We start from the raw sequence: 24519 nt of genomic DNA, 5'->3' as shown, positions 1-24519 counted from the left end.
CAAGATTTGCAAACCTCCTCCCACAAGCACTTGCTACCCTTCAAATAGTGATGCCCCAACTCATTTCCCACCCAGCTACTTATAAGGCTCTGCTGATTATAACATCTGAGCTATCCTCCCAAGCAGGCTCTCAATTGACCAACCCTTATTCTGTCAAGGACTTGGACTGTGAGGGTAGGAATCCTGAAAATTTATCCCACATTGAAATTACAGGCTTCCAGCTTGCGAGAGGCAGTTACTTGATGGTGGCTTCCTTTAATTTCATACAAATTAAGGTGGAGTTCTGAAATACCCTCTTAATCTGACTGCCCTCATGTTCAGCCCACCATGATACAGTATGTAGACAAAACCCCAAAAGCATAATGGTAAATTTGCTTCAATTGCTGCAACTCAGAGGTGATATTTTGCATTCCCTGGGGCAAACAAACTAAAAATAAAATAAAAAAAAGAAACAACCACCCATTACATGTTTCTTTTTCAACCCTGACTGAATCAAATGTTCAATTCCAGGGCTGCTCCTTTGCTTAATTTTGTTTGCCTTTTTTTTTTTTCCTATGGTGGTATTAATGATAGGGGCACAGGGGAGGGGAATGTAACTGAAATCAAAGTAAAAAAATGTCTTTAAACTTAAAGTTGAAGGAAACATTTTGACATTCAGTAAATACTGATCTACCTTTGGCACCTACTATTGTCCACTATCTATATTTACTACTGTATTTATGTTCCTATGCTACATACTGTATCAACGTCAAGAAACTGAACAGCCTTTACAGATCCTGATCTTTTGCAGCAATAAAGATCCCCAGGAAGGCTCTAAAGGTATGCAATTGTGAGGAAGGCTGCTACTGCTTAACTAGTCCTCACTCCCACCCATTTTCCTGGCAGATGAATAGGTATGATCCTGCAAACGTCACTGAACTCCGTTTTTACCCTGCAACCTTCCATTTTCACCCCAGCAACTCTCCTTTGAACTTCCAGGCAAGTCTTTAGTTTGTCAGGTTCACTTAGCTGCAGCATGTTTTGTGGTTCACCTAATTGCTAGCTGATGTGCAGCAAAGTGCTTTGCACAACAAAAGATTTTGAATTCCAGCTAGAAGCAAAAGCTGTACCCCTCCATTTATTTAGTTTGTGGGCAGGCTTTCCAAAGGCATAGCTTAGCTAGCAAAACCTGTTCAGCTGCTAAATTAGGGGCAAAAGCTTTCTACATTGCCACCAATAAAAAAAAGTGCATATACATATATACCAAGACGCCTTTGTATGCAAAGAAGAACCCAGCATCGTTCATTAGCTATGAATTCTTTGGACAACATTTTACCCAACGCCACTTAATTTCAAAGTCAGAAAAAGCAGGAAGACTTAAGATGACTCAGGTGCTTGCACTGCAACGTACAGCATAAAAAGCCACACACAAACCCCTTTCAGCTTTAGAAAAGCTCCTGTTAAGATGCAAGGGCATGAGCCTGGAAGGCTTCAGGGCAGCTGTCACCCTGTGCCTGAGGCACACACCAGCAGCTGCAGCCTCAGATGTGGTCTGGGAAGGCACCAGCCCACACTTTGGGGAGAGAAGGAAGTCTTCAATAAGACACCACCAGCAGAGCCGAGAGAAAGGAGAAAACCGCCAGGCTCTAGACCAGCAACGCCTCACCTCCAAGTCCTGAAGCTGGTGTTTACAGAGCCCACAAGAATCTGAGGAGCCTGCACAGAGTTCACGGGGTTTACTTCAAAGAAACACCAGCTCAGAAACAGAGTCTGCAAATTTGCAGATTAAAAGCAGCTTTCTCAGCAGCACCCGGTTACTGTACATGACACGGCAGCATTGGTCCTGCAAGTCAGGTTACTTCCAGGCCCAAAGGTCAGGCTGACAAAAGCACTTGGCCATCTTCATGCCGCGAGGCACACAACCTCGGATCGCCTCCTCCTCAATGAGCTATATACTGAACATCTCTGTGGGCCGCCACCGAGCACAGCCGGCCGGGCAAGCCCCAGCTCCACATGGAGCTCCTCAGCCCCGTTCAGCAGCCCCGTGCCAGGGGGCAAACCCCAAAGTAGGCGTTAATCACCCAACACTCAGTTCTGACATCCCTGAAAGAAGAATTATGCAAGAATTAATATTACAGAAAAAAGGATTCCAGCAAAAAATTGTTTTCAGGTTTAGAAAAAATTACTCAGAAGTTGTAATGCTTTGAACCAATTCATTGCCTCTGTTCAACTGGCACAGGACAGTCAACCTCCTTCTACATGCTAAAAAAGCAAATGACTGAAGAAAAAAACTAGAGTCAAAATGCCTATGTAAGGGAAATGATGATGACTAGTAAACCAAAGTTGGAGGAAAATAAGACTTCCGAATGCATTCTTAACATAGCTTTCTTAAAGCACAGCCTTATATGGTTTATGGAAACAAAATATTCACCCCAAGGAACCCATGACTCATGAGTTTTAACCATCACTTAAAGCGAAGCCTGTATTGTTAACAGTTTGAAATCCTTTCTATACTTGTATTCTTCTGCTTGCTCCTCTTCTTTTATTTTTATTATCATAGCCTCCCCTGCCATTTGATTTAGCAGTTATACTATTTTCTCAACTTTCTGTAGAGCCAATTTTAACTTTTAAACTTTAGGACTTCAGATCCCCCTGTAACAGCGACTAAGGCTGGCTCTTGGGAACCCTGGTGTCATTCCCCGCACTGCTGCTTTTTATTTTTGAGAAATTAAACAGATTACAGCTAACCTACACTAGGGGAGTATTTCAACACCTGAGGAGCAAAGGACTCGAGTCTCTTAAAACCTGGTCTACATCGAGGTGCCTCATTTCTCCAACTTCAAAATGGGAACAAGAGCATCCATTTTGTCCATATAGTTTGTCAGAACACACATTCCTTACAGAGCAAAATTCTCTTCCTCCTGCGCATTTCCAAAGCAGAGCAGGACTCTCAACACAATAAATGGTAATATCATCATATTGTGTTCTAATAAAACCAAGACTGGGAACAATAAACATAGTAAGTAAAAAGCATACTGAGCTATTCTTACTGCAGAAAACCCTTTCTGAATTGGATAACTTGAAAAATGACCTTAGAAAATAGAAATCAAATGATCCATAACATTTTTTCCCTATTACCCCACCTTAAATCATGAGAATTTCAGCTGTTCTTAAGCTAGAAGTCTAGACTTCATGTTTCCTGAAAGAAAAACCAAAGAGATGAGGGAGAACGGAATGATGAAGATTCATACTCATGCAGGCAGTTAAAGTAAGTGTCATTTTTTTTAACACTTGAGTTCACCAACTGCAGAACCCAGCCTTAAGGCTCATCTGAATTTTGGCTCTGAGTCCTGTCAACATGGACATCAAACACACCCAGCAGACCCTAGCCTCACCTGTGACACTTGGGCAACCCTGTGCTTTTAAAACGTTTAGGGGGAAAAAAAAAAACCAAAACCCAAAAAACAAACACAGAAACCACAGCTGTCACTGAAATTCATCTGTTGCTTCGTAACACCCATGTTCATTTGTGAAAATCCATTAAGTCATCCACTGAAGAGCTGGAAGGAGAACTGTAACTGCTCACTGCCGACCTACTGTACCCAAAAATATTTCTGAAGCACTGCAATATAGTGAGAGAGGCAAACAATCCTGAGAATCCTCCTTTCACTCCCAAGCCGAGCAATCCCAATGCCTTTTGTCCTAAATGTCTAAATTCATAGTGAGAGGTGAAAGAAATTCCTTTACAAAGCACACTATAGCTGTGCAGATCTGGTTTACAAAATATAGAGGTAAGGAAGTTTTACATCATAAAAAACCAAAAAAAATCCCAAAACAACAACAACAAAACCCCCACACAACTTTCCAGGCTTTTCTATACTATTTTTATCCTTGTATTGCTCACTGACACTTTTTTCCAGAATTTTCATGAGTATCATAATCTCATGCAACAGTAGAAATATACAATTCTTCATCTTTCTCACTTCCAAAGAATCATTAAGGCAGAAGCCTGGAGAAACAGTCCCCAAAAATAATATTTAAAAAATAGGTGGTGGCTCTTAGCTGTTCAGCAACTTACAGGTTTATTTATGGAAATCCATGCTAAGTTACTGAACTTGAAAATATATCCAAAAAGCAAGCATCTGGTTTCCATCTGTCCTCATGGGAACAAGGAAAGGGCTTTAACTGAAAATAAAATATTGGGGTGCAAAAGAGCAAGATCTCAGGGAGGGAGGGACACATGCAAAGAAAGAGTCCCTGTGGAAAAAAACAACCAACCAACCACCACCCAAACTATCAAGAAGCTAAAACTGCAGGTTACAAAATGAAAAAGAAAAACACACCCCATATTTTTGAGCCATAGCTAATACAATAAATGAGTAAATAACATACCAAAATTAGAATTTTATTTCACAATTTAAAAAAATATAACCTTCATACTAAACAGCGAGACTTGTTTACAGAACTAATTAATTTTAAAGACATATACCTGAATAGGCACCTACTTGTGTACATGGCTGGCAAGCACAATTTTATCCATCTGTATTTAAGCAATCTCCAAGCAAAGTGGACTTGCAATTGTGACAGCTGCAATTCCAGTTTCTTTCAGAGACAGTGAACAATTCCATATTTAAAAAACCAAGCTGCGATATGGCCTTACACAGGAAAAAGGGGAGCTTTTATTTTCCCCTTCAAATATTTTGCCAACATTCATTTACAAGTCACAAAACATCTAAATTGGTTTTCCACAAGAGGTATGTGCACATCTGCCTCCATAAATATACTGCTTTAAACCTGTAAGTAAAGTTTTTGAAGACATTGCTTTAAATATCCCTTCCAACCTCCCAGACAAGCTACTTCTTGCCCCTTATTTTGTTTCTCTTATTTTTTCCACTTTGCACATAAAGAATAGAGGAAGTCAAGTGAAAACCTGATCAGCAGTACAAAAGCATATCAAGTTAGAATATTTATAATAAGGAAGCTGGTCTTAAAGAATTTAATCTCTCGCCTTTGTCACGTAGACTCACGAAGTTTCCTTTGCAGCTTTTAAAGGGCAAGCTGTCACCGTGCCCTGGCCACCGTGCAAACTCAGATGCTGGAGCCCATCAACCTCAGGTGGTACCCACTCAGCTTCACTGGCCTACTAATCCCTAGAGTGTACCACTGCTTTTCTACCAACTATCATTTTGATCCTCACAACACACAAAAAAAGCCCCTAAAAAGCCAGAGCAAGACCCTGTTTCTTTTTCAAATAACTACCGATTATTTTGGTTAGTCCCTGCCTAGCAAACAACACAGCCAGACCCATCTCTGACATGCTGTGAGGCTGGTGGAATGTATACCCAGCAATTTTTGCCCATATTGCCATTATCTTTACATTACACTTAAGGCTGCACCACTATACTAATTTTCACACATGCCACATGAATCTGTGTCAAATTATAACTGATCAAGAGTAACGCAGGCATCCACAGATGAGTGCACAGTACTTCTTACAATTTATCGTGAATAAAGGCAACTCAGTGCTACCACCAAAACCCTACCAAATTGAACTCACAAAATATATTCTGGTTCCTACAACTAATTTGATGAAACTGAGTTCTTTCACATCTTTCATAAAACATCACATGGACATGCTCAGTGCAAAAGCCATTAGCTCAAGCCATAATGCTTTTCCAATCCTCTTGGACCTTAAAGTGACACCACTAACCAACTTATCATTCTGTTCCTTTAAAGCACCAGCAAACTAGGGCAGCATCTAAGAATTTATACACTCTTTCAAGACTAACCTCAACATTCTTGCATTGTAGTTCAAACTATCAGTAGCCTATGGGAATGTTGATAAAAGCTCAGAAGTGTAAACCCCCCTCAAGATAAAAGCAGTAAGAGCAAAATAAGTTATGTCTTAGATTTTCCTATCTATGGCACCAACTCATATTTTGAAGGCCAACATTGTTTCACATTGACAGCATCTCTTTAATCTCGCATGTGAACAATAACAGTTCAAAATATTTTATTTAGTTTGGTTTTGTTTTGGGAGAAGAGGCAGGAACAGAAGAATATAATTATGGAGATCCCTCAATATTAAAATGGCTTATCATGCCACTCGGTTTATACTCTCAAGTTGTCCTTCCCATGGGCAGCCAGCATCTGCAGTCAGCGTGAGCCAGTCTGACTCCAAGAAGCACTTTCATCTAGGCTATAAAGAACGAATAAACAACTGAAGCAAATCTCCTGCTAAACAGCAATCAGAGCAAGGAGGTTTTCACAGACAGAGCAGCCGGGAGAGCACTGTCCACGGCTTTGGTTTCATGGGATCTGGGCAGAATTCGAAACAGCTGAGACCCTGGGACTGCTGACCAGCACAGCGACAAGAGAGGACATCTGTCCCACTCCCAGATGCTGGGACAGAGGCTATTCCTTTGATCTCTGCTAGTCTGATCCTAACTTAGCCTTCAGCTGTCAGGTAGCCGATGCTGGTGAGTCAGATGCTACACTGGGTAGGAAGGGTGAGAACAGGAGGGGACCGAGCTAACTTATGATTAATTCAATTTTCAAACCACTCATCCTCGCACCCAACCAGAAGCAGCCTCAGACAAGTTATTGCCTGACTGAGACACATCTGCTATTCCTTTCCTATATCTGATATTAACCCTGCCCATCAATTTATGGTGACGGGAGAAAGTGGGCCAACCCCCCACACTCCCAGCTGCCTGCTGCAGTGACTCAGTGGGCTCCTGGAAAGTGCATTTCCAAACAACCTGCCTGCCTCGTTGGGAGACAGAAAAGCAAGCGACACACTAGGTATACCAGCTCATCAGAAGAATCACACATTGTAACACCTCTGATTCATCAAGAAACTTCTAATGCCACCTTTACAAGTTTCACTCGAGAAGATGCCCTAGGCATGAACCACGCCACAAGATACTCCTTTCCTCAGAGGCTCAACAAAGGGAATCCCTTATTAAGGGTTGCTAAGAACCAAAGTACAGAAGGACAACAGGAAGAACAAGAAACAAGAAGGGCTGAACTGTAGCCTCTTAGAAAAGACAGCACTCCCACAACCATTCAACTACACATCACTTAAGGCCAGGAACAAGCACCACCACCCTGGGAGAGCTAGATGTTTGTCAGACCTACAACCACATCATCTCTTTTATTCTTATACTGATGAACTCTGAGAAGTGGTCCTTTCGTTATGGGCAGGATAATTTGCCAGAAAAGGTAGTAACTGGTGAAGAGATACTGTTACAGGCCTCAACTCACACTCATGAAGGAACTTTGCACTGCTGAAGGCAGGCACGAACAGAAATCACAGGGTGCAACTGCTGTTGTTTTCTTTGATAACAAGAAAAGATGGTTCTCATTATGTGATGACTTCAGAGGCCAATCCTCCTCCAGAATGCTCACTCGCTTCATTAAATAAAAATATCAGTCTTCTAATAAAAGCCAGTATTTAACCCTGGGAGACTTTTCAGAGCTTGAAGGAATTTCTTGCTTGTGCTGCTGCTCTTCCTGCTTCAGTTCCAATAACCTGCACATGAGCATCCTGCTCTCTTCTTCCAACCCCACCCAAAACATAGTCCCAGGCTAACAGAGGTATGCTGACATTCAATAAACTGTATGTTCTGAGAATGAGACTGGACCAAGCTGTAAGTTCTATAGTAGACACTGCAATTAGCAAAGGGAGGCTGCTACTTTGTGAAACAGTAGTATCGTTTCAGGAAACATCTCTCCATGACCCTGAGCTGCAGTATTTTCATCCATGTAACTTGGGGGTTAACTGTTGAAATCCATCATTCTGTTTGTCAATAAAAATAATGATGTAGACTTTGACCCAAAAAAGAAGTGCCCCTAGTCAGTCAGGGAAGGGAAAAAGAGCCTGGGTAAGACCTGTTTTTAATTAAACAAGTGTTAACAAAACTGAAGCTCAAAAGGAAAAGGAACTAGACTTCATTTAATGTAGAGCAGGTGACAGAAGGTTGGAAAAGGTCTTTGTCAGCTCACATAATTAACATCTAATAAGTTTTCTAAAATGCTATAAATCAAAACACATTTCAGGCTACAGCAGTGTATCTTTCAATCATGGCCACTTAACTTTACGCACTTTGCCAAACCACTTACATGTTTTTATCCTCCCAAAACGATCATGATTAATTCTCTTTTTTAAAAAAAAAGAAAAAGGTATCTTACCTTTGCAGAGTCATGTTCAAATTGCCTGTACATGCCTTGATCTTGTTTTGTGCTTCTAGATGAGTCATCCCGTCCGTGCTTATCCCATCAATGGTAAGAACCACATCACCTATCCCCACATGTGCTCGGGCTGCCTTGCCACCGTCATTAAGCTGAAATATCACAAGAATGGTAAATGAAAAACTTGGATGTTTATGTATATATTCTCTGAACACAGGGCCACAATATCTTATTCACAGTGCTGTTTCATAGAAAGAAAAAAAAAATTATCTTTTCTCCTTTGTGAGTATGTGCCTGTGAAAGTTGCTGCACTATCTTTCCGATTAAACAGTATTTATAGGTTCTTGTTCTTATTTCACTTGAATGACAGGAAAAGTATTGCACAGTATTGCCTATTTTTCAAAATCAAACTCCACTTTGCTGGCTGGAAGCTGTGCACATTCACCAAGAGACACAAGCAGGGGTAGGCACACACAGTTTCCTGGATGCCAAGTTCCAGCCTCTTCTCTCATCATATATGAAACTTTTCTCACAAGAGCAGAGAGGAAACCAGCTTTTTCCATTCCAGATTTTCCATCTAAACAATCTCTTCAAAGTTTGCGTGTTTGACAATGACTGGTCACATGCGTGGAAGACTTCATTAATAGCGAAGCTGACTCCTCCCCAGCTGCAACTAATAGAAAGTCAAAAGTTCAACACCACAGACAGCCAGTTGCAGGACTTTGTTTTGCCTTTCTCTCAGTAGGTTTATAGCCCCCAGTGACCCGCAATATATTCAGACTAGAATAAGAAAGGCCTCTTGAGCAGTCTGCCTCTTTGATCAAGGTCACTGCTGAAGTTCAGCTCAACTGCCTTTGGTCCACTTGAATGAAACAGTCTTGCAACAGAAACCGTTGTAAAGTTCACATTATTGACCCCATTTGAACAATAAATTAAACTTTTCATCTCATGCCACTGAATTTCAGCTAGCTTCATTCCCAAGAACAGAAATAGAAATAAAGCAACACATGGCAAGATCTACGCACTGATTTATATCCCTGGTCCTCAACCTGCTAATCATTTTATAGCTGGCTGCAAAGAGCAGTCCTGGGTGGTGCAAATTCCCTCTTTGTTTCCAGATGTATTTCCTGTCTTACAGCAGAAAAGTTGTAGCTGCTTGTGCTGTGCATACAAAACCTCACAGCTCTTTCCTCTGTCTGCAAGCCTAAGTCTGTTCCTTGAAGAAATTGCTACGTTTTTAGGGCGGTGCTGCAAACGAAGCATTACAGTGCTGCTGTAATGAAGAATTACTTCATTTTTATTTCCAAAAGTAGAGTTCACCTTGGGCCACAATTGTGCTCTAGCAAGTGACTTCTCAAAGGGAGACGGAAGGAAGGCTTTCACCTCTGTTGGTTTTTGACTGCCTCTGGTTTAGTTCATTCAGTAGAGACCAAGAAGTTTTGGTTCCTTGTGGTTCCTTCTGACAATGACCAACCACAAAGTACAGTCACCAGTCTCCACACCATTCATTTCTCCAACAGGAGAAGTGAGGCTGGATCTTGACAACTGCCTATGGCAAAGGGGTAGTACTACATGAAATACTAAGGACTCAGTCTTTGCATTTGTGTATGAACAGTCACTTGTTGGTAAACCTGTGGAAAGTGTCCCATCAGCCTACCTAATGTGGTTAAGGCTTTCCTAAAACTTAAGAGACTATAATACATGACAGCTGCGACACATGTATTGGATGGCATCTGAAGACAAATACTTTAACTGAGGAAAAAGTATGACCTAATACTGCAAGACAAATGCAAATGCAATACTCCAAAAATGTATCGTTTGACAACATATAGACAAAAAGCAGGAAATGTCACATTCAGTGGATCACAGCAGGCATTTTTCAACAGCAGTCTACATCCCACAGACATTTGCAGTAGCAATCTTTAGCAACTAAAAACAATAGCCAAAAATTCAAACAAAACCAGAAAACCCCTTCCATTTGGTGTTAATCCTATGCTAACAAATACATTATTCTGGTGAAAGGGGAGGCCCGAGATGTAGGAAGGCTCGTCGTTTCTTCAGATTCAAAATAGTGGGCAGTCCCTCAGCACTACGGGTCAACATAGCAATTTTACCCAGAGTTGAAACCAAGGCATGCTAACAAGGGAAAGTTAGCAGAGCAAGTCCCATGCAAGGAAGACAAGTAGAAGACAAAGGAAAAAGGAGATGCACTGATTTCAGAAAAACTTTTTGACTTGCTAAATTCATAAGAATTACAACTTGTATAGTGCATCCTCTTACAAAAGCCTTCAACAACAAAGCCAAAATTCCTCCAAAATTTGGTGTTCATACACAAATTCTGAGCTAAGAGACCCAGTTACTATAAAACACAGATAAGGGAACCCCACAAGCATATAGAAAGCTATGACCAACATAGCTATTTATAGGGAAGCTCCTAAAACCTTTGGGTGAGGGGTGGAACCTGCCATAAACAGATCCCTAAACCGATACGTTACAGCATGCTGACATTTGTCAGCAAGGTCTGGAAAAGGGAAAGGAACGTAAGGGCGCTAAAAGCTAAAGGTCAAATGGATCGCTGTGCTTTGTTATTGGACTCCCCAAGTGAATAAAATCTAGCTTTCTCTGAACGTACGCAAATGCACGTGATGCTCATACATTGTAATCTGTGATAAAAAAAGCAACCCCCACACATTCAGCAGTGAGACTTCAAAAGCAGGCTTCAGGCTAACTGTTCTCATGGAGGGGTGGGGGGGCCTTACCATCCATGGAAGTGTAAAATAAAATAAATTAATAAATTTAAACAAACAAACAAACAAAAACTTTTTTGTTTGATTCTGGTGATGAACACACAACAACCCACAACTAATCACCTGACTTCCAAGAGGTCACTCTTAAACTGTTGCCTACTGGGGATGAAACTGCAAGTACACATGGGAGATAGCTGTAAAATCATTTCAGCAAAACCCCAGGCTGAAAATCCCTTAAAAATATGGCTGGAAAGCACACCCTGGAGATGAGGAAAAAAGCAGACTGGTCCTGAGAAACATGACGAGCCCCTGGCTATGACCAAGAGACCTGCTATGCAGGCAGGGGACTGAATCTGCCTTGTAGGTGAGGCTGGCACAGACACATCTGAACAAACGAATTACTGGACAAGGATATGAAGAACTGCACATGCAGAGGGATGCCAGAGCAGTAATCTCCTTATCTAGATACAGTGGCTAAGACTCCCAAGTGACACCTACTGATTTGAGATAAGAGATCTGACTAACCAGGAGAGGTGAGGTTGATACTTCTAGGAAACCTCAGACAGAGCACAAGTCTTCCCTGAGAGTACCAGCCAGCATCCTTGGCTTGTGAAGTGCCTATAATGAAGCGGGACCAAAGCTACAAGGGCAGAGTTTTACCACAGATGCAAGAGGAATATAATCACAAGAACAGATATATAAAAAGAAACAAACATCTACACTGAACACAGCAGGAGGAATTAGAACATTTGAAATGATTAAGGATCTTTTCCAGACTGCAGACCTATTTATATCCCAGGAGCCTCAGTTTTGACACTTCTTAGACTCTGCAACTGTGCATTACCATTATAAACAATATATTCATATACATACTGGAGATTACATATGCAAAACTGTGTACATATTCAAACCAAAACTAAAAGAAAGGTTCCTCATGTTCCTTGTCCAAATGGAAACTAACTCCATTTCTTTTATTTTTTCACCTAGATTTTGAAAAATCCAACAGATGGAGCAGATATAAAAAGATGTAGGTGCTAATACATAGGAAATTTTGAAAGCATTACTACTTTTGTACAGCTTTTTTTTTTTTGTCCTCTATGAGTGATTTTGTTCTTAAACTGAAAATTTAACCTTAGCTTAGTAAAAATATCTGGCATCAGTCAAGGGTGAGCTATAGTATTACCTATGCTTAAATACCAAAAGACTAGTAAACTGGACAAAAGCAAAACAACACCTAATGCTTAATTCCTAGTAGGAAAAAAGCATATCCTTAAAAGGTACTTTTATTTAACATACATGTGCAAACAAATTGAATCAATGCAACAAGACAGATGCACAGAAGAGTATAGCATTAAAATTATAAAACTGGCTACCTATGAATCAAACTAACTTCTAAGCACCACAAATATTCTTCAAATCCTTCATGAATCTGTTTTAATTCGGTATTTACAGTATGAGGCAAGTTTCTAAAATCAAGCATGAATTAGAGCTACAAAAAAGGGGGATTTTCTTTTTGATGTTACACAGCAGAATTAAAACTACAAAATTGCCAAACCAGCAATGTTTCCTTCTACTTAGTTCCATGTTTCTATACTCTGGGAAGCTCCTTTGGAGAAAGAGGGGGAGGCAAGCAGGAGAGACATTTCATGATCAGGCACCTGCTCAGGCCAATCACTCCCACAGCCCCCCGCAGCAGCAAACCTCTTTTCCGCCCCTCAGCAGCAATCAGCTTCATGGCTGAAAGCCAAAAGCCAGCGTATGCCATCCAGCGATGTTCAGGACACTTTCTAATAAACATAAATAAAATCACCCATCTAATACCAGATTTTAGTTTTGTATGACAAAAAAAAAAAAATCTTTTTTGTTGTTCTTGTTTTAAACATCAGAATTCCAAAACTGCAAATATTGTCCTAAAATACATTCCAAATGGAGATAAAACAAAAGTAAAGCAGTTCTTGATCCAGGATGAACTTCAAAAGCAACAGTGTAAGAAGTAATCTCAGCATAGTTCCATGCCTCAGATTTTTAAAAGCAAACAGCCCAAAACACAGTGGAATACAACTGTTTTCTTGAGCTAAATTTTAGCCAGCCTATTATTTTGTTTTGCAGTAACCAACATTTTAAAAAAAAAAAAGTGAGAAAAATAGCTTTTTTACTTTTACTCTCAAGATTTAATGAGGTATTTTGAAAGATCCTTTCCAGGAAAATTGCATGTGTGCACACACGTGCATCTATCTCTCATCTATCAATGTTAACTAATTTCTAATTAACAAATAACCATCTATTTTTTCCTCACATGACTAAGAAGAAAACTGGATAAGCATGTCTTCTTTGAACTGTCATTATTTAATTTTTATGCAGTAATAAATGAAAAACATAAACTGCAGCTACTCATAAGACAAAGGTCTATCTGGCTAAAGGTGGAAGCTGCCTTTTATCTTTTCCGTACTGCCTGCCTTGAATCAATCCTAGCTGCAGCCAGCTCATGCGATGGTGCTTCACAACCACCTTCTCAAAGAAACTATTTCATAGTCTGACAGTAAATAATGTTCCCCCATCACACAAGCATCCTTCAATGTCATCTGCAACTTTCTCTCAGAACGTAATTCATTGCTCCCAATTTAAAAATCCCTGGGCTATATGACAACCCTCCAGCTTGATTTTTTACCCTTTGAGCATTTCTGATACATGGATGGCTATAGCAATCCAGTTTAAAGACATGCATAATCAAAGCAGAAGTCAACCAGACAATGATCTTTGTATCATTACCACCCTTGCTTCTCTTTCAGTCTACATCCTTCCCTATAATGAAGTATTTTAAATAAGTAAAAAACCAGAACAACACACCCACATACAGAAGGAACATTACAAGAGAACTTTGCAGAATCAAAATAAGCAATCGGGCAACCTCTCTTATATCAAATAACGCTCTGCCTTTTCACACAGACATTCAAACCACGAAGGCTTTATCTCCCTGCTATAATACACTTTATGCTAATACTTACACTCATTACCTGTTATTACCTTGTTTATTCCTAGCCTCATTTCACCTGACCAAAGTACCACCTCGCACCAATGGCGAGTATTTTACCAGCATGGTCTCAAATGCAGGTAGAGCTCAAAGTGTTCTAGAAAGCACCCCTTAGGTGAATTGCTGCAAGAGAAGCCACCCTTACCCTATTTTTGGAGAATGCAAGCTTGCCCCAAAACACAAGAGGGGGCACACTTATGGGCTGTAGCTGCACTGGCTCCCTCACGCAAATTCACCAGACCTGATTCCTGACGGGTGGTCCCAGCACCACGCAACCCACAGGGGCGGCAGCAGCATCGCGTACTGGGGTCTGACACCTGAACACCACGAGCACAAACAGGGTATTGCTGTGCTCCAGCGTGCCCCACCTAACGGGGTGGCTCGCCAAAGCCCTTCCTCACCTCCTTCCCGGCAGGGAAGGAAACAAAAACCCAACTTACGCTCCAGGGTCCCGACAGGTTTGGGACACTTAGGGTCCAGCTTACCGCTTCTGCATGAAAAAAAAGAGCCAGGGGAGCACCTGCTCTTTGTGGCAAATAAGCTTCCTCTGCACTCAACGGAAACTGAGAGCTGTATCATATTCCTCACAGCCTTTACTACGGCAATATTTTTCACATAGCCAACAGATTAGCCAGCCAGCCTCAATATTTGCTTCCAAATCAAGAACGTACAAGCCAATTTTAAAGTCCAGATCAAATTTATACAGCTGAGTTATAAGAACCCCAATGCAGGGTTTGCAGTGGAAACTGCTGACACAACCAGCTATAAAAGGAGTTATGAGGAAGTTCTGCAAATAAGCAAAGGTTTTCCCCAACCCAAGCAGGGATCAAAATTAGCTTAGGTCAAAACCCTTTTCAATTAGCAGAGTATTTTGCTACCTACCACTGACAGGAAACCCTGCCCTCACCTCGCTCCACGAGGCTGTACTCCTGCTTGCTCCTGTACGTTTTCATTGCCCTCCTTTTTCTCCTCATAACTTTAAAGGTGCTTCCAGACTGATTTATAAAGCTGTAACCTAAAGTGTGCATAGCATGCCAATAATCATTAAAGATAATGTGTAAGGAAAAAAGTATAAGGCAAAGTACCAACCATACTTCTTGGTCTGGCTGTGGACCCCAACAGTAGATACCACCCCAGTCCTGGCGAGAGGGCTACCACCCATGTCTCCTGGCCTGCCCTCCCAGGTCCTCCAGCTTTGCTTCATCCCTTTCCCTCCACGTACAGCAGCTCCCTCGCTGTGGTGCGGCAGTGGCTTGGCTGAAGCAGACCCAAACCAGCCCTTCGACTCATCATAGCCCATGGGAAAAGGACGGGGAGAGCCCACAGGCATTCAGCCATTTTGCCAGCAAAGAACCCACAAAACCACCTCTTGCATTTCATTCTCAGTTCTGCTACTTATCTCAGCAATAACTCTGACAACAACATATATTTTAATGTGATTGAGTTATGTATCCCTGTAGTCCCACATTCAGGGATTATGTCAAACAAAAACTAACACAAAGTTTGAGCTTTCCCTCTACACAAACATGGCTGAGCATGCCTGTGGGTTCACATTTTAGGAAAAAGACAAATGGCTTCAACCCTCTCTCTTTTCTTCTTAAAATTCTTCTCTTACTGTATTTCAACCTTTAATATTTATCTAATGCCCTCCACAAAAAACAAACAAACAAACAAACAAAAAAACCCCAAACCAAAACCCAACTAACTTGCTTTTGCACTTCAAATGAACTGTTGCATACACACACACCCCTCACTATCCATCCTTGTATGCACCAAACGTGGAGCTACACACCTACAGGGGAGAATGAGAGGATGTTAGCTGCTAAAAACAGAAGAGGCACTACGTAGTGTAAATTACTCTTATGCACAATTAGGTTGATGTAGAAAGGGATCCACAAATATAAATTAGGTTTACAAAATAGGGTAACTGCAAAATGCATAGGCCTTTTGGATTCGTGCCCTTTTATTTTTCAATCAACTAACACTAAACAGATCAACTTGAATGCCAGGGGAGTGAGGCAGAAACAGCAGCCCTCAGCTTCCCTCCCTTGCCGCAGAACAGGTTGTTAATAAGCAGGAACAGCTTCCACGTGACGATGCCAGAAGGGTTATTAGCTGGTGCCATCTCTCACTTGTCATGGCTTTACTGATCATGGTTTCCTTGCAGCTCTGCTCTTCCACGAGCAGGTTTCACCTTTACTACCTCTCCCCCTTCCCTTCCAACAGTCCAACGGCTGCAGGATGTAAGGAAGCAGAAACAACTTCACAAAAGGTGCCTTCAGCTTTAATTTTTGACATAACACCACTGCCTCATCATTACTGCAAGTTCAGTAGCAGTTATTAGAAAGGATGATCCCTGCTTTTGAACTTGCCAGTGTGAAAGGGAAGCAGTTAACTACACATACAGCAATAAATTCTGATACAATTCATGTATTTTACATGTAGCTTAGATTCAGGTACTGGCATACAAGTTAAAATGTGATAATACCCAGTGGAATTCAAAGGATTATTAAAATGAGTCAAACTTCACACTCACCTTGCACAACGAATAAAGAAACTACTCTCTGCAAGTGTAGCTCTATTGGCATCTAACAAGACTAAGCATCTGGTCTTGCTTTTCCAAGCCCCTTGAAGCATTGAAGAGAACAAAGAGGTGAAAAGATTGCCACTGAGATGGGATGGGTGATACCTTCTGAATAACAGGAGACAACTAATGTTCCAATTTGGAGAAGAAATAATGTCACAGTGTCAGAAAACAAGCTGTCAAAAGGACTAAGGCAAAATAATTCAGACATTGCAGCTAAACCCACATTTGCAAGAAGAACATGGGCAATTCCAAAAAATATATGCTTTCCAAACACTGAAGTGATGGAAAATGATTTACAGTTAAGTGCCAGAATGCCTGCAGATATTTAAGACCCTAAATTAGTAGCTTTCACTAAGCCTTCTCTCGAGGAGCTCAGCCGTGTTCCCATGCTGCCGACATACCTTAGAGCCCTATTTATTTTAACTGGCTGTCTTCTCTCCAAAGATTATTCTTCTGTTCACAGAGTTTACAGAACTAATCCAGGTTTCTCCCTGGGAGACTATATGCCAGTGGGTAAAAATTACTGCCTACTTAATTTCTCGGAGAGACAGAAAGAGGAAATGGAATGAAAATGCAGCTAGAAACGCAACATAAACTTTGTACGGCTGCTTTAGCTTTTGGGAGCTGTGAGTCTGTAGAGTCTCTCCTCTGTAGTTATGGGGTTGGGTTTTTTTGGACGGCCAACACAAATTAACTCCACAACCAAAGCACATAATTACTTGGGACTGCTGACTAGGCATCACCTTAGGAGCCGCATGATTTGCATCAGAACAGAAGTTTCAAGTGCCTGTCTCATTTGGAATAAACAGTTTAGAAAGTTAGCAGGTTTTATTGCTGGGGCCTCCTGAACAAACCCAAAACAAAGCAGAGTTAGTTTTCTCTAATGGAGCTTAAGTGTGAAGTGGCAAAAGGGGCTAAGCTCAGCTTCTTCCAAAGAAATTCATTTCCATACTGTAAAAACCATACATATAAAGATGTCTGCAGAGCATATAATGGTGTACTTCCTCCCTTCCCAAACAGGATTATTTTTATTCATTTACAGATGATAAAATTAGTTTGACTAACTGAACATCCATCTCCTTAATAACCTTAGTAGCCCAATATGTGTCATCTTGTTTTCATAAGGTTTTCACGGTCTATGATTTAGTCCCTCTTAATGGCATATACATGTCCTGCATCAAATGTGAGGCAATCACCCCATGCTTTCCAGAACATCCAATTGAGGAATACAAATTGAATAATATGTCATACTATGCAATTTAAAGGTATTCTGATTTTTTTGCCTTGGAGTCCCTCTCACAGGAGAAGAGCCTCGTACATGGCAGCAGTTACAAGGAAATGCAACTAATGAAGCAAATCCCACATGTGAAAGCAAAGCAGAGAGAGAGTTAAGTGGGGAAGCATGAACCAAAAACTCATCTGACAAAAACTAACAGCCAGTAGCAAGAAAACACTACTACAAATTGAATCCCTCATCATATACCAGCCGTTGTTCCACTTTCTCCTATCCAAAAACAAACCAGGCATGCAGAAACACGTAGGAAACAACCACCTTGCTTCAAAGAACTGAGATAATGATAAGCTGCACCACATAAGTAAAGAGGAAAATGGAGGCAAGCTCAGACATTGCAAGTATTGCTTATTGGCACAAATCATCTGTCCAGGGAGCACAGCTCACCGGAATGCCATCCCAAACCGGCATTCTGCAAAATCTGTAGAAGTCCACTTTCAAGGTGAAACCCAAGTGCACCAGAAGAGCCACCAGACCCACTCCCCACAGAAAGTTTTGCCACATTTAGAAGTCACATATTTAAAAAAAAAAAAAAAAAAAAAAAAGAAGGGAGCAAATTCTGTTAGCATTATAACTGGCAGCCAAAAAGGCTGGGGACTCAGAGCTACACTTCTGCCAGGTCTCCTTTGAGCATGCAGCTCAGCACCCAAGGAGAAAGTGCAGAAGAAATCCATCAAGGTGCAGAAGCTTCTCCAACTCAACCATGCTACATCAATAGAGGGTTCCCATTTTTACTATAAAGGCACTAATGCTTATGGCACGTTCTTTTGGTAATGTGGAAGAAAAAGGCAACCTTAAACATGTGAAAGATGACAACGCATTTCAGATAAATAAGCAAGCTCTGAAGTGCACATAAAGTAACAATTAAACAAATTATGGCTAATATGCTGATGGTGCTGAGACCTTCTCCAGATCAGTGAAAGCACAGTCCTATACATATGTGCCTTTATTTAACACAATGGAGAGAGAACTCCTCAGCATTAGTCCAACGCAAACTTCTAGCACAAAGAAGTAAAACAGAAACAGGAGACATTAGTAAATCCTAGTGAATATCTTGCCTTTTATACATCATGGGAATATTATAGCAGACATTTATTTTAAGCCAGACACTTACTGGCTAAAACTCCAAAGTATAAAATACTGCAGAAAAAAGTCCAATAAAAAACCCTCAGCAAACAAGAAACACATTTTAAAGGAGTTGCACATTGTTTAATAAATTTATACCAGCTGTATATAGCTAAGACACAAAAATCTTTATCACGAGCTAATAAAGCTCATGAGAACATATAACAATTTCAAATTTAATTTTCTATTTTGAAATTACATATACACACACACACAACACTGTTTTAGTTTACTTGACTTTAAACATCACTTTTACACGATTTTTTTTTTACAGTTCCAGGTGTGGGGGGTTTATATATAAATTTATTTATATGTGTATGTAAAACACTGGCTATATTACTATTGATGGTGTTATACACATATATTCTTTAAGTAAATATTTATGTATAAATATTTATACACATACACCTATATAAATAAAAAGGCATTTATCCTCTCTGCTGGGGACCTGTGCAAGAAGAGCACGTGAAGATTATCAGCTTTTTTTTTTTAGGCAGCACATAACAAAAAAGCAGTTGTCCAAAGAAAATAGGAAGCTATTCCAGACAAATACTCTGACTGTAAAATGAAGACCCTCATTTTAAGTAAATTCTCCTTACCATTCGATTGCCAAATGCATTGCAGACATTTAAGACTTAATATAAACCCACGCAAAACTTCCTTACTAAAACTCCAGAGAGGAAAATGCTAGTGTACTCGTTGCCACTGTGAACTTCTTCTAAATTTCTTGCTGCTCTGTTTTAAGTCTTCCGAGTTTTGCTGCTGAGAGTTGCACAGCAACTGTTAATTGTAATAACCTAAAGTCTGAGCTACACCACAACATGTTTTTTCTTACTTGGACATCTGGAGATCCAAAAGTTACATACACAACTAAACAATGAATAAGGTTGGTTATCAAATAGCTCTGAAAAACCAATGAAGAAAAAACTCAACCCTTCAAATTTAATCCCTGCAACAGTCCATCACTTGCTCTCAGCCTATCATTGTGCAGTGGAAAGTGTCCAGCTATTCAAAGCCTAGACTTGCAGAGGAATCCTGTAAAATAGAGCCTGATAGTCACGTTAGCTCTCTGGTGACTTTTTTTATTTTCGCTTTTTTTCTCTCCCTCCCACCCCCCATTTGTATGTCAAGATCTCTGAGCTCTATATTACCAAAACTAAAATCAGGACATTTCAAAATTAAGATGCAGAAAAAGAAATCCACCCTAAATATGCACTGTAAATTCTAGTTCATTATCACATCTAAGGAAATAAAAATTTAAATAATTTACAGTCTTAAATTTTACAACTAAAACCAAGACTGCTCTAGCATTCTAAAAAAAAATAATCCAATATGCACTGGTGGTTACAGACAAAGCTAGGAAACTATTCCAGGTTTAACAGTGCAACACCAAAACCCAATATCCATTAATTTCTCCAACTTGATCCAAGACAGATGGCAAGGAAAGCCTGCAGGGTTTGTTTGTTTATGTTATTGCTGATAACAGTACAAAATATTGATGACTCACATAGGACTCACTGGCCTCCATGTGACTTACACTCTCCTCATAACCTCTACAACCTACATAGAGCCTCTTGATTGCCCCCAAACCTATTTAAGAATAAAAACCCAACTGTCACACAAGCAGCAGGCTTTTGATAAACATGATGAGAGAGCCTACCTTTACGCCTGCTAAATCTGGGCAATTTCTTTTTAGGCATGTCACTTCAGGGGTTTTTTTAATGAATACCCCACAACAACAACAACAAAATGTTACTGTAGGAAGACTCATGCTAGATTTCAAATAATTTCTAGAAGTAAATGTATTACTCCTAGAACTGCTGGAAATAACACTTTGGAAGAGTTTTATAAATAAGTAAGCAAATAAAAATCAGTACTTAAATTGTTTTTTCAGCTTGCTTTTGCTTGAATTCTGTATCAACTATACCAAACGAAGAGCAAAGTTTCTGGCCCTTATTATAATGTCCTTTTTGACCACTATTTCGGTGACAGCCATGATGACTTGTTCTTTCTGTCTTGCCGTACCACTCTGGAAGTTACTGAGCTTTGTATACATCAAGTTTGTGTAGGCCACTCATGAGCAAGGCTCTGGTGAAAGCTGGAAGTGTGAGTGATAACATACCCTTTGGCAGAAGAAAGACAGGAAAAATATTTTCAGATCAAAAAGGTATCCAGAATAAATCGTCACGGATGTTCACTGCTAAAGCTTATCCTCAAAAGAGATTCTCCACATCAGCCCGAATCCAACAAAAATTACGCAACTAACACAGCCTCTCAAAAGCAATGACAATCTCTTCACATACCTAGAAAAAAAAGGAAGCGAGAATATCCAGGAAACATCTTGGAAAGCGGGGCAGGAGAACTGTCCTGGCAGGGTTACTCTGCCTTCATGCTTCTTCCCGCTTGGAGGCTTACCACAGCTGGGACTGCTGGCAAGGTCAGTACCGCCGCACAGGAGATGCCAGTGCCTATTGCCTGGTGGGGAGGATGGCAGAGCAAGCATTCACTGCAAGCCTCCCCTTCTTCCCCACAGCTAACAGCATGATGTATCCATCAGCTGTGACTAACATCCAAATATCCAAAACCATAATTTAACGAGACACATAAGCATATAACTCACTTCAGTGGGATATAAGACTCATTGAGCAGCGGTGCACTAAATGCAAAACGAGCTCTTCAAGACAATAGAAACCAACATTTGGCTGCAAAATGGGATGGGGGGAGGAACTCAACCAAGCAAAACCACCCCCATATACCGAGGTGAGACAGGGATTGCAAAAAATTTCCAAAACTGCTGAGGGTCCACCTTTGGTTTATGGGAACATAAAAAAGAGGTAAAAATATTTCAGTCCTGTCTGTTCCCCCCCCTCCCCAAACATCACCAGGCAGGATAAGATGCATTATTCAAAGGCCACCATAAAATCAGGCTGGCCACCACAACCAGAAGGGTCCGATGGCTTCCCACCCAAGACCACCATTCAAGGTGCACTTCATCAATCACCAAAGAGCAATAGCATCCCCAGCCCTGCTTCTGCAGGTGGAGGGCAGGAATATCCACACGCACACATGGAAATGGAAAGTGAGACTTAACGTGCAACCGGTGACCTTTGGCAAGCAATGTCCTCATGTCATATGAGCTGGTGACATCAAGGGTTCATGTCGCTCCGATCCTAAAATGCATCATTTGCGTATGTCCTGTCTGTTTAACAAACCAATTTTAGAGGAAAGCTTTTTCCACATAAATTCATAATTTTTATTCAGCCAGTTTCTAAAAGCCAAACGGGTTCAGTGGGAAAATGAAAAAGCTACAGAAGGATCTGAGCTCTTCACACAGCCATCCATCATGCCTCTCTTGAAATTAACAGCTTCATACATTCATTCTTCTCCGGCCACCTCTTAGAAGGCATCAGATATCTTAACATTACGCAACCTACCAAAGGGAGGCCCTAGATTTACAGCACATGTCCCTGACTGGCTCTTCCAGAGCCTGAGCGGTCTGGAAGCATTTCATACCTCTCACTAGTGTTCAGTTACAGCCCATACCTCTAATCTACTAAAAGGTTTGCTTTTCCAGAGAGCACAGGGGTGTTTTCTCTGTCTTCTAAGCTGCTAGATTTAAATGGCAACTTAGCACAATTATAGCATCCAAAGTATGTTTAGGTATGCTGAGAATACAGAGTTTTCATACATTAATATGAACAAGAGCTCATTGTGTGAAGAATTTTGAAGAAAAGCATTAGCACTGACATGGCTACAAAAAATATTAAGATCTATTCTTACTTGAATTTGATACTGAAATTATTTTAATGTGCATAAATTCTCACTCTGAAGTTTTATTTCACTCACGTAAAATAATTGAAGCTAACCTGGAACAATCACATGCAAGCTAAACTCCTATTAATATCAGTAGGAGTCTTGCAATTGGTTATAGCGAGAAACAAATCCTGAACAAGAACAGCCTGCAATATAGTTGGAAATGCTTTTTCTTTTTCCTCCACCTTTCCATAAAGATTGTCCTTAAACCTATTTGGGCACTAACTGGAGAAGGATGAAATGCCTTTCTGTGCACCATAGTATTCTGATCTCTGTGCACTGTGCTACAAGTCACCAACTCAAACAACAGCCACATGGGCAGGAGAACTGAAGGAGGAGACGAACATCTTCCACAATCTCTTCTTGAACAAACAGGAAGAATGCACTAACAAAGTTACTATTTAGTAGTTCAACAGGGCCAATATTTCACCTTAGATAAAATACAGCTTCTCTCAGAAAGCACTTGTTATCCGTGTCATCTTGCAGATTACAAAAGTACCTTCTGCACTGCTTTTTGAGCATAGAGATGAAGAATGAAAGCAAACCATACAAGTGAGAGGGGACAAGCGTGATCAAAGCAGGAAAATGAATAAAGCTGAAAACCTTAGAACTAAAACATCTTCTCAGAAACATACCTTCATTCCTACTTACAAACAAGGTGAGGGGAATACTAGGTTAGCATGGCTTTACAGGTTTTTCTCTTTTCCCATTCACATAAGGACATCTGTGACCTGGCGAGGCAATTAGGTCAAATGAAGACACTGAAGTTCCTCCTTAGAGCATGCGTATGACTTGGAGCATGAACTGACGTAGAATTCACATTTTTAACCTGGAGTTCAGTTCCTTACCACAAGAAAAACTCACACAACTGGCAGTCTCTGTTCCAAGGGAAGGATCTGGAGCTGTAAGTCATTACAGAAATACATATTGCACAGGTCTGAGCACCCTCCATGAGACCGTGATGCCAAACTGCAGATTTCTGCAGAGAACTCAATGTTATACAAAGTTTGGGCCAGAAATTAATAAGATGCATGGGTGACAACACACCATTACAGATCTGATATCAACCAATTAATTTCATACTTAACCCTCCTCCCCCTTAAATGCAAGGCCCCCCCCCAAATCCCTTCTACCTCACACCATAGTCTAGAGACATGTCGACTGCATTAATGACTGCACTTCTAAAGAGTTTGATACAAAAGGCTCAGTGTTCACACCAGTAAAGCAGAAGGCAACATGGTCTCCTCCAGGGCCACACACTGAGTGCAGCGTGTTGCTGCACACATGCCTAAAGACTGGGAAATAGCAGCATCCAAACCAGGACTTGTGGGGAGGGGAAGGGGAGAAATCGGAGTCTTGCAAATGTTTCCAAATAAATGCATGAATACGGTAAGCAGACATGGAAGATGACAGATATGGGTACTTCAGCACTCTCATGAGGATGCTCATTGACTGGAGCAGCAGCAACAGGGTCAGCCCTACCCTCCCTTGTCTATATGTGCATGTGTGTGAGCTTCCACTATTACTGCTAGTGTAAGAAGTCACTTATGCAGCAATGAATGGACATTTGTTAGCTTGACCAAGAGTTACTGGCCAAATGCAACCCTGTGTCAGAGTCACAAAAATAATTCCCATCTCGCATTAGGACCAGTCACCTAGTGACTTCAAAGTCTCCATCCCAAGTGTTTGTCTGGCTAGCTCTCAGATATGGATGGCATCCCCAGGAGAGCAGCCTTCCCATGGGGACAGGCCC

At 40.8% G+C, this 24519-nt stretch overlaps 1 protein-coding gene across 2 annotated transcripts in view; it reads right to left on the bottom strand.

Moving 5' to 3' along the window:
* PDLIM5 (PDZ and LIM domain 5) overlaps positions 1–24519 on the bottom strand; it is a 134171-nt gene that overhangs the window by 83149 nt on the left and 26503 nt on the right. For both annotated transcript variants that reach the window (XM_010586167.1, XM_010586168.1), the window contains exon 3: positions 8173–8324. In XM_010586167.1, the coding sequence (XP_010584469.1) occupies positions 8173–8324 (152 nt within the window). The remainder of the gene's footprint in view (positions 1–8172; positions 8325–24519) is intronic.

This window comes from Haliaeetus leucocephalus, unplaced genomic scaffold (genome assembly GCF_000737465.1).
Source record: "Haliaeetus leucocephalus isolate CR32 unplaced genomic scaffold, Haliaeetus_leucocephalus-4.0 Scaffold140, whole genome shotgun sequence".
NCBI classification, from domain to species: domain Eukaryota; kingdom Metazoa; phylum Chordata; class Aves; order Accipitriformes; family Accipitridae; genus Haliaeetus; species Haliaeetus leucocephalus.
Note: the sequence above shows the minus strand (reverse complement) of the source record. Positions and strands in the feature narration are given on the sequence as shown.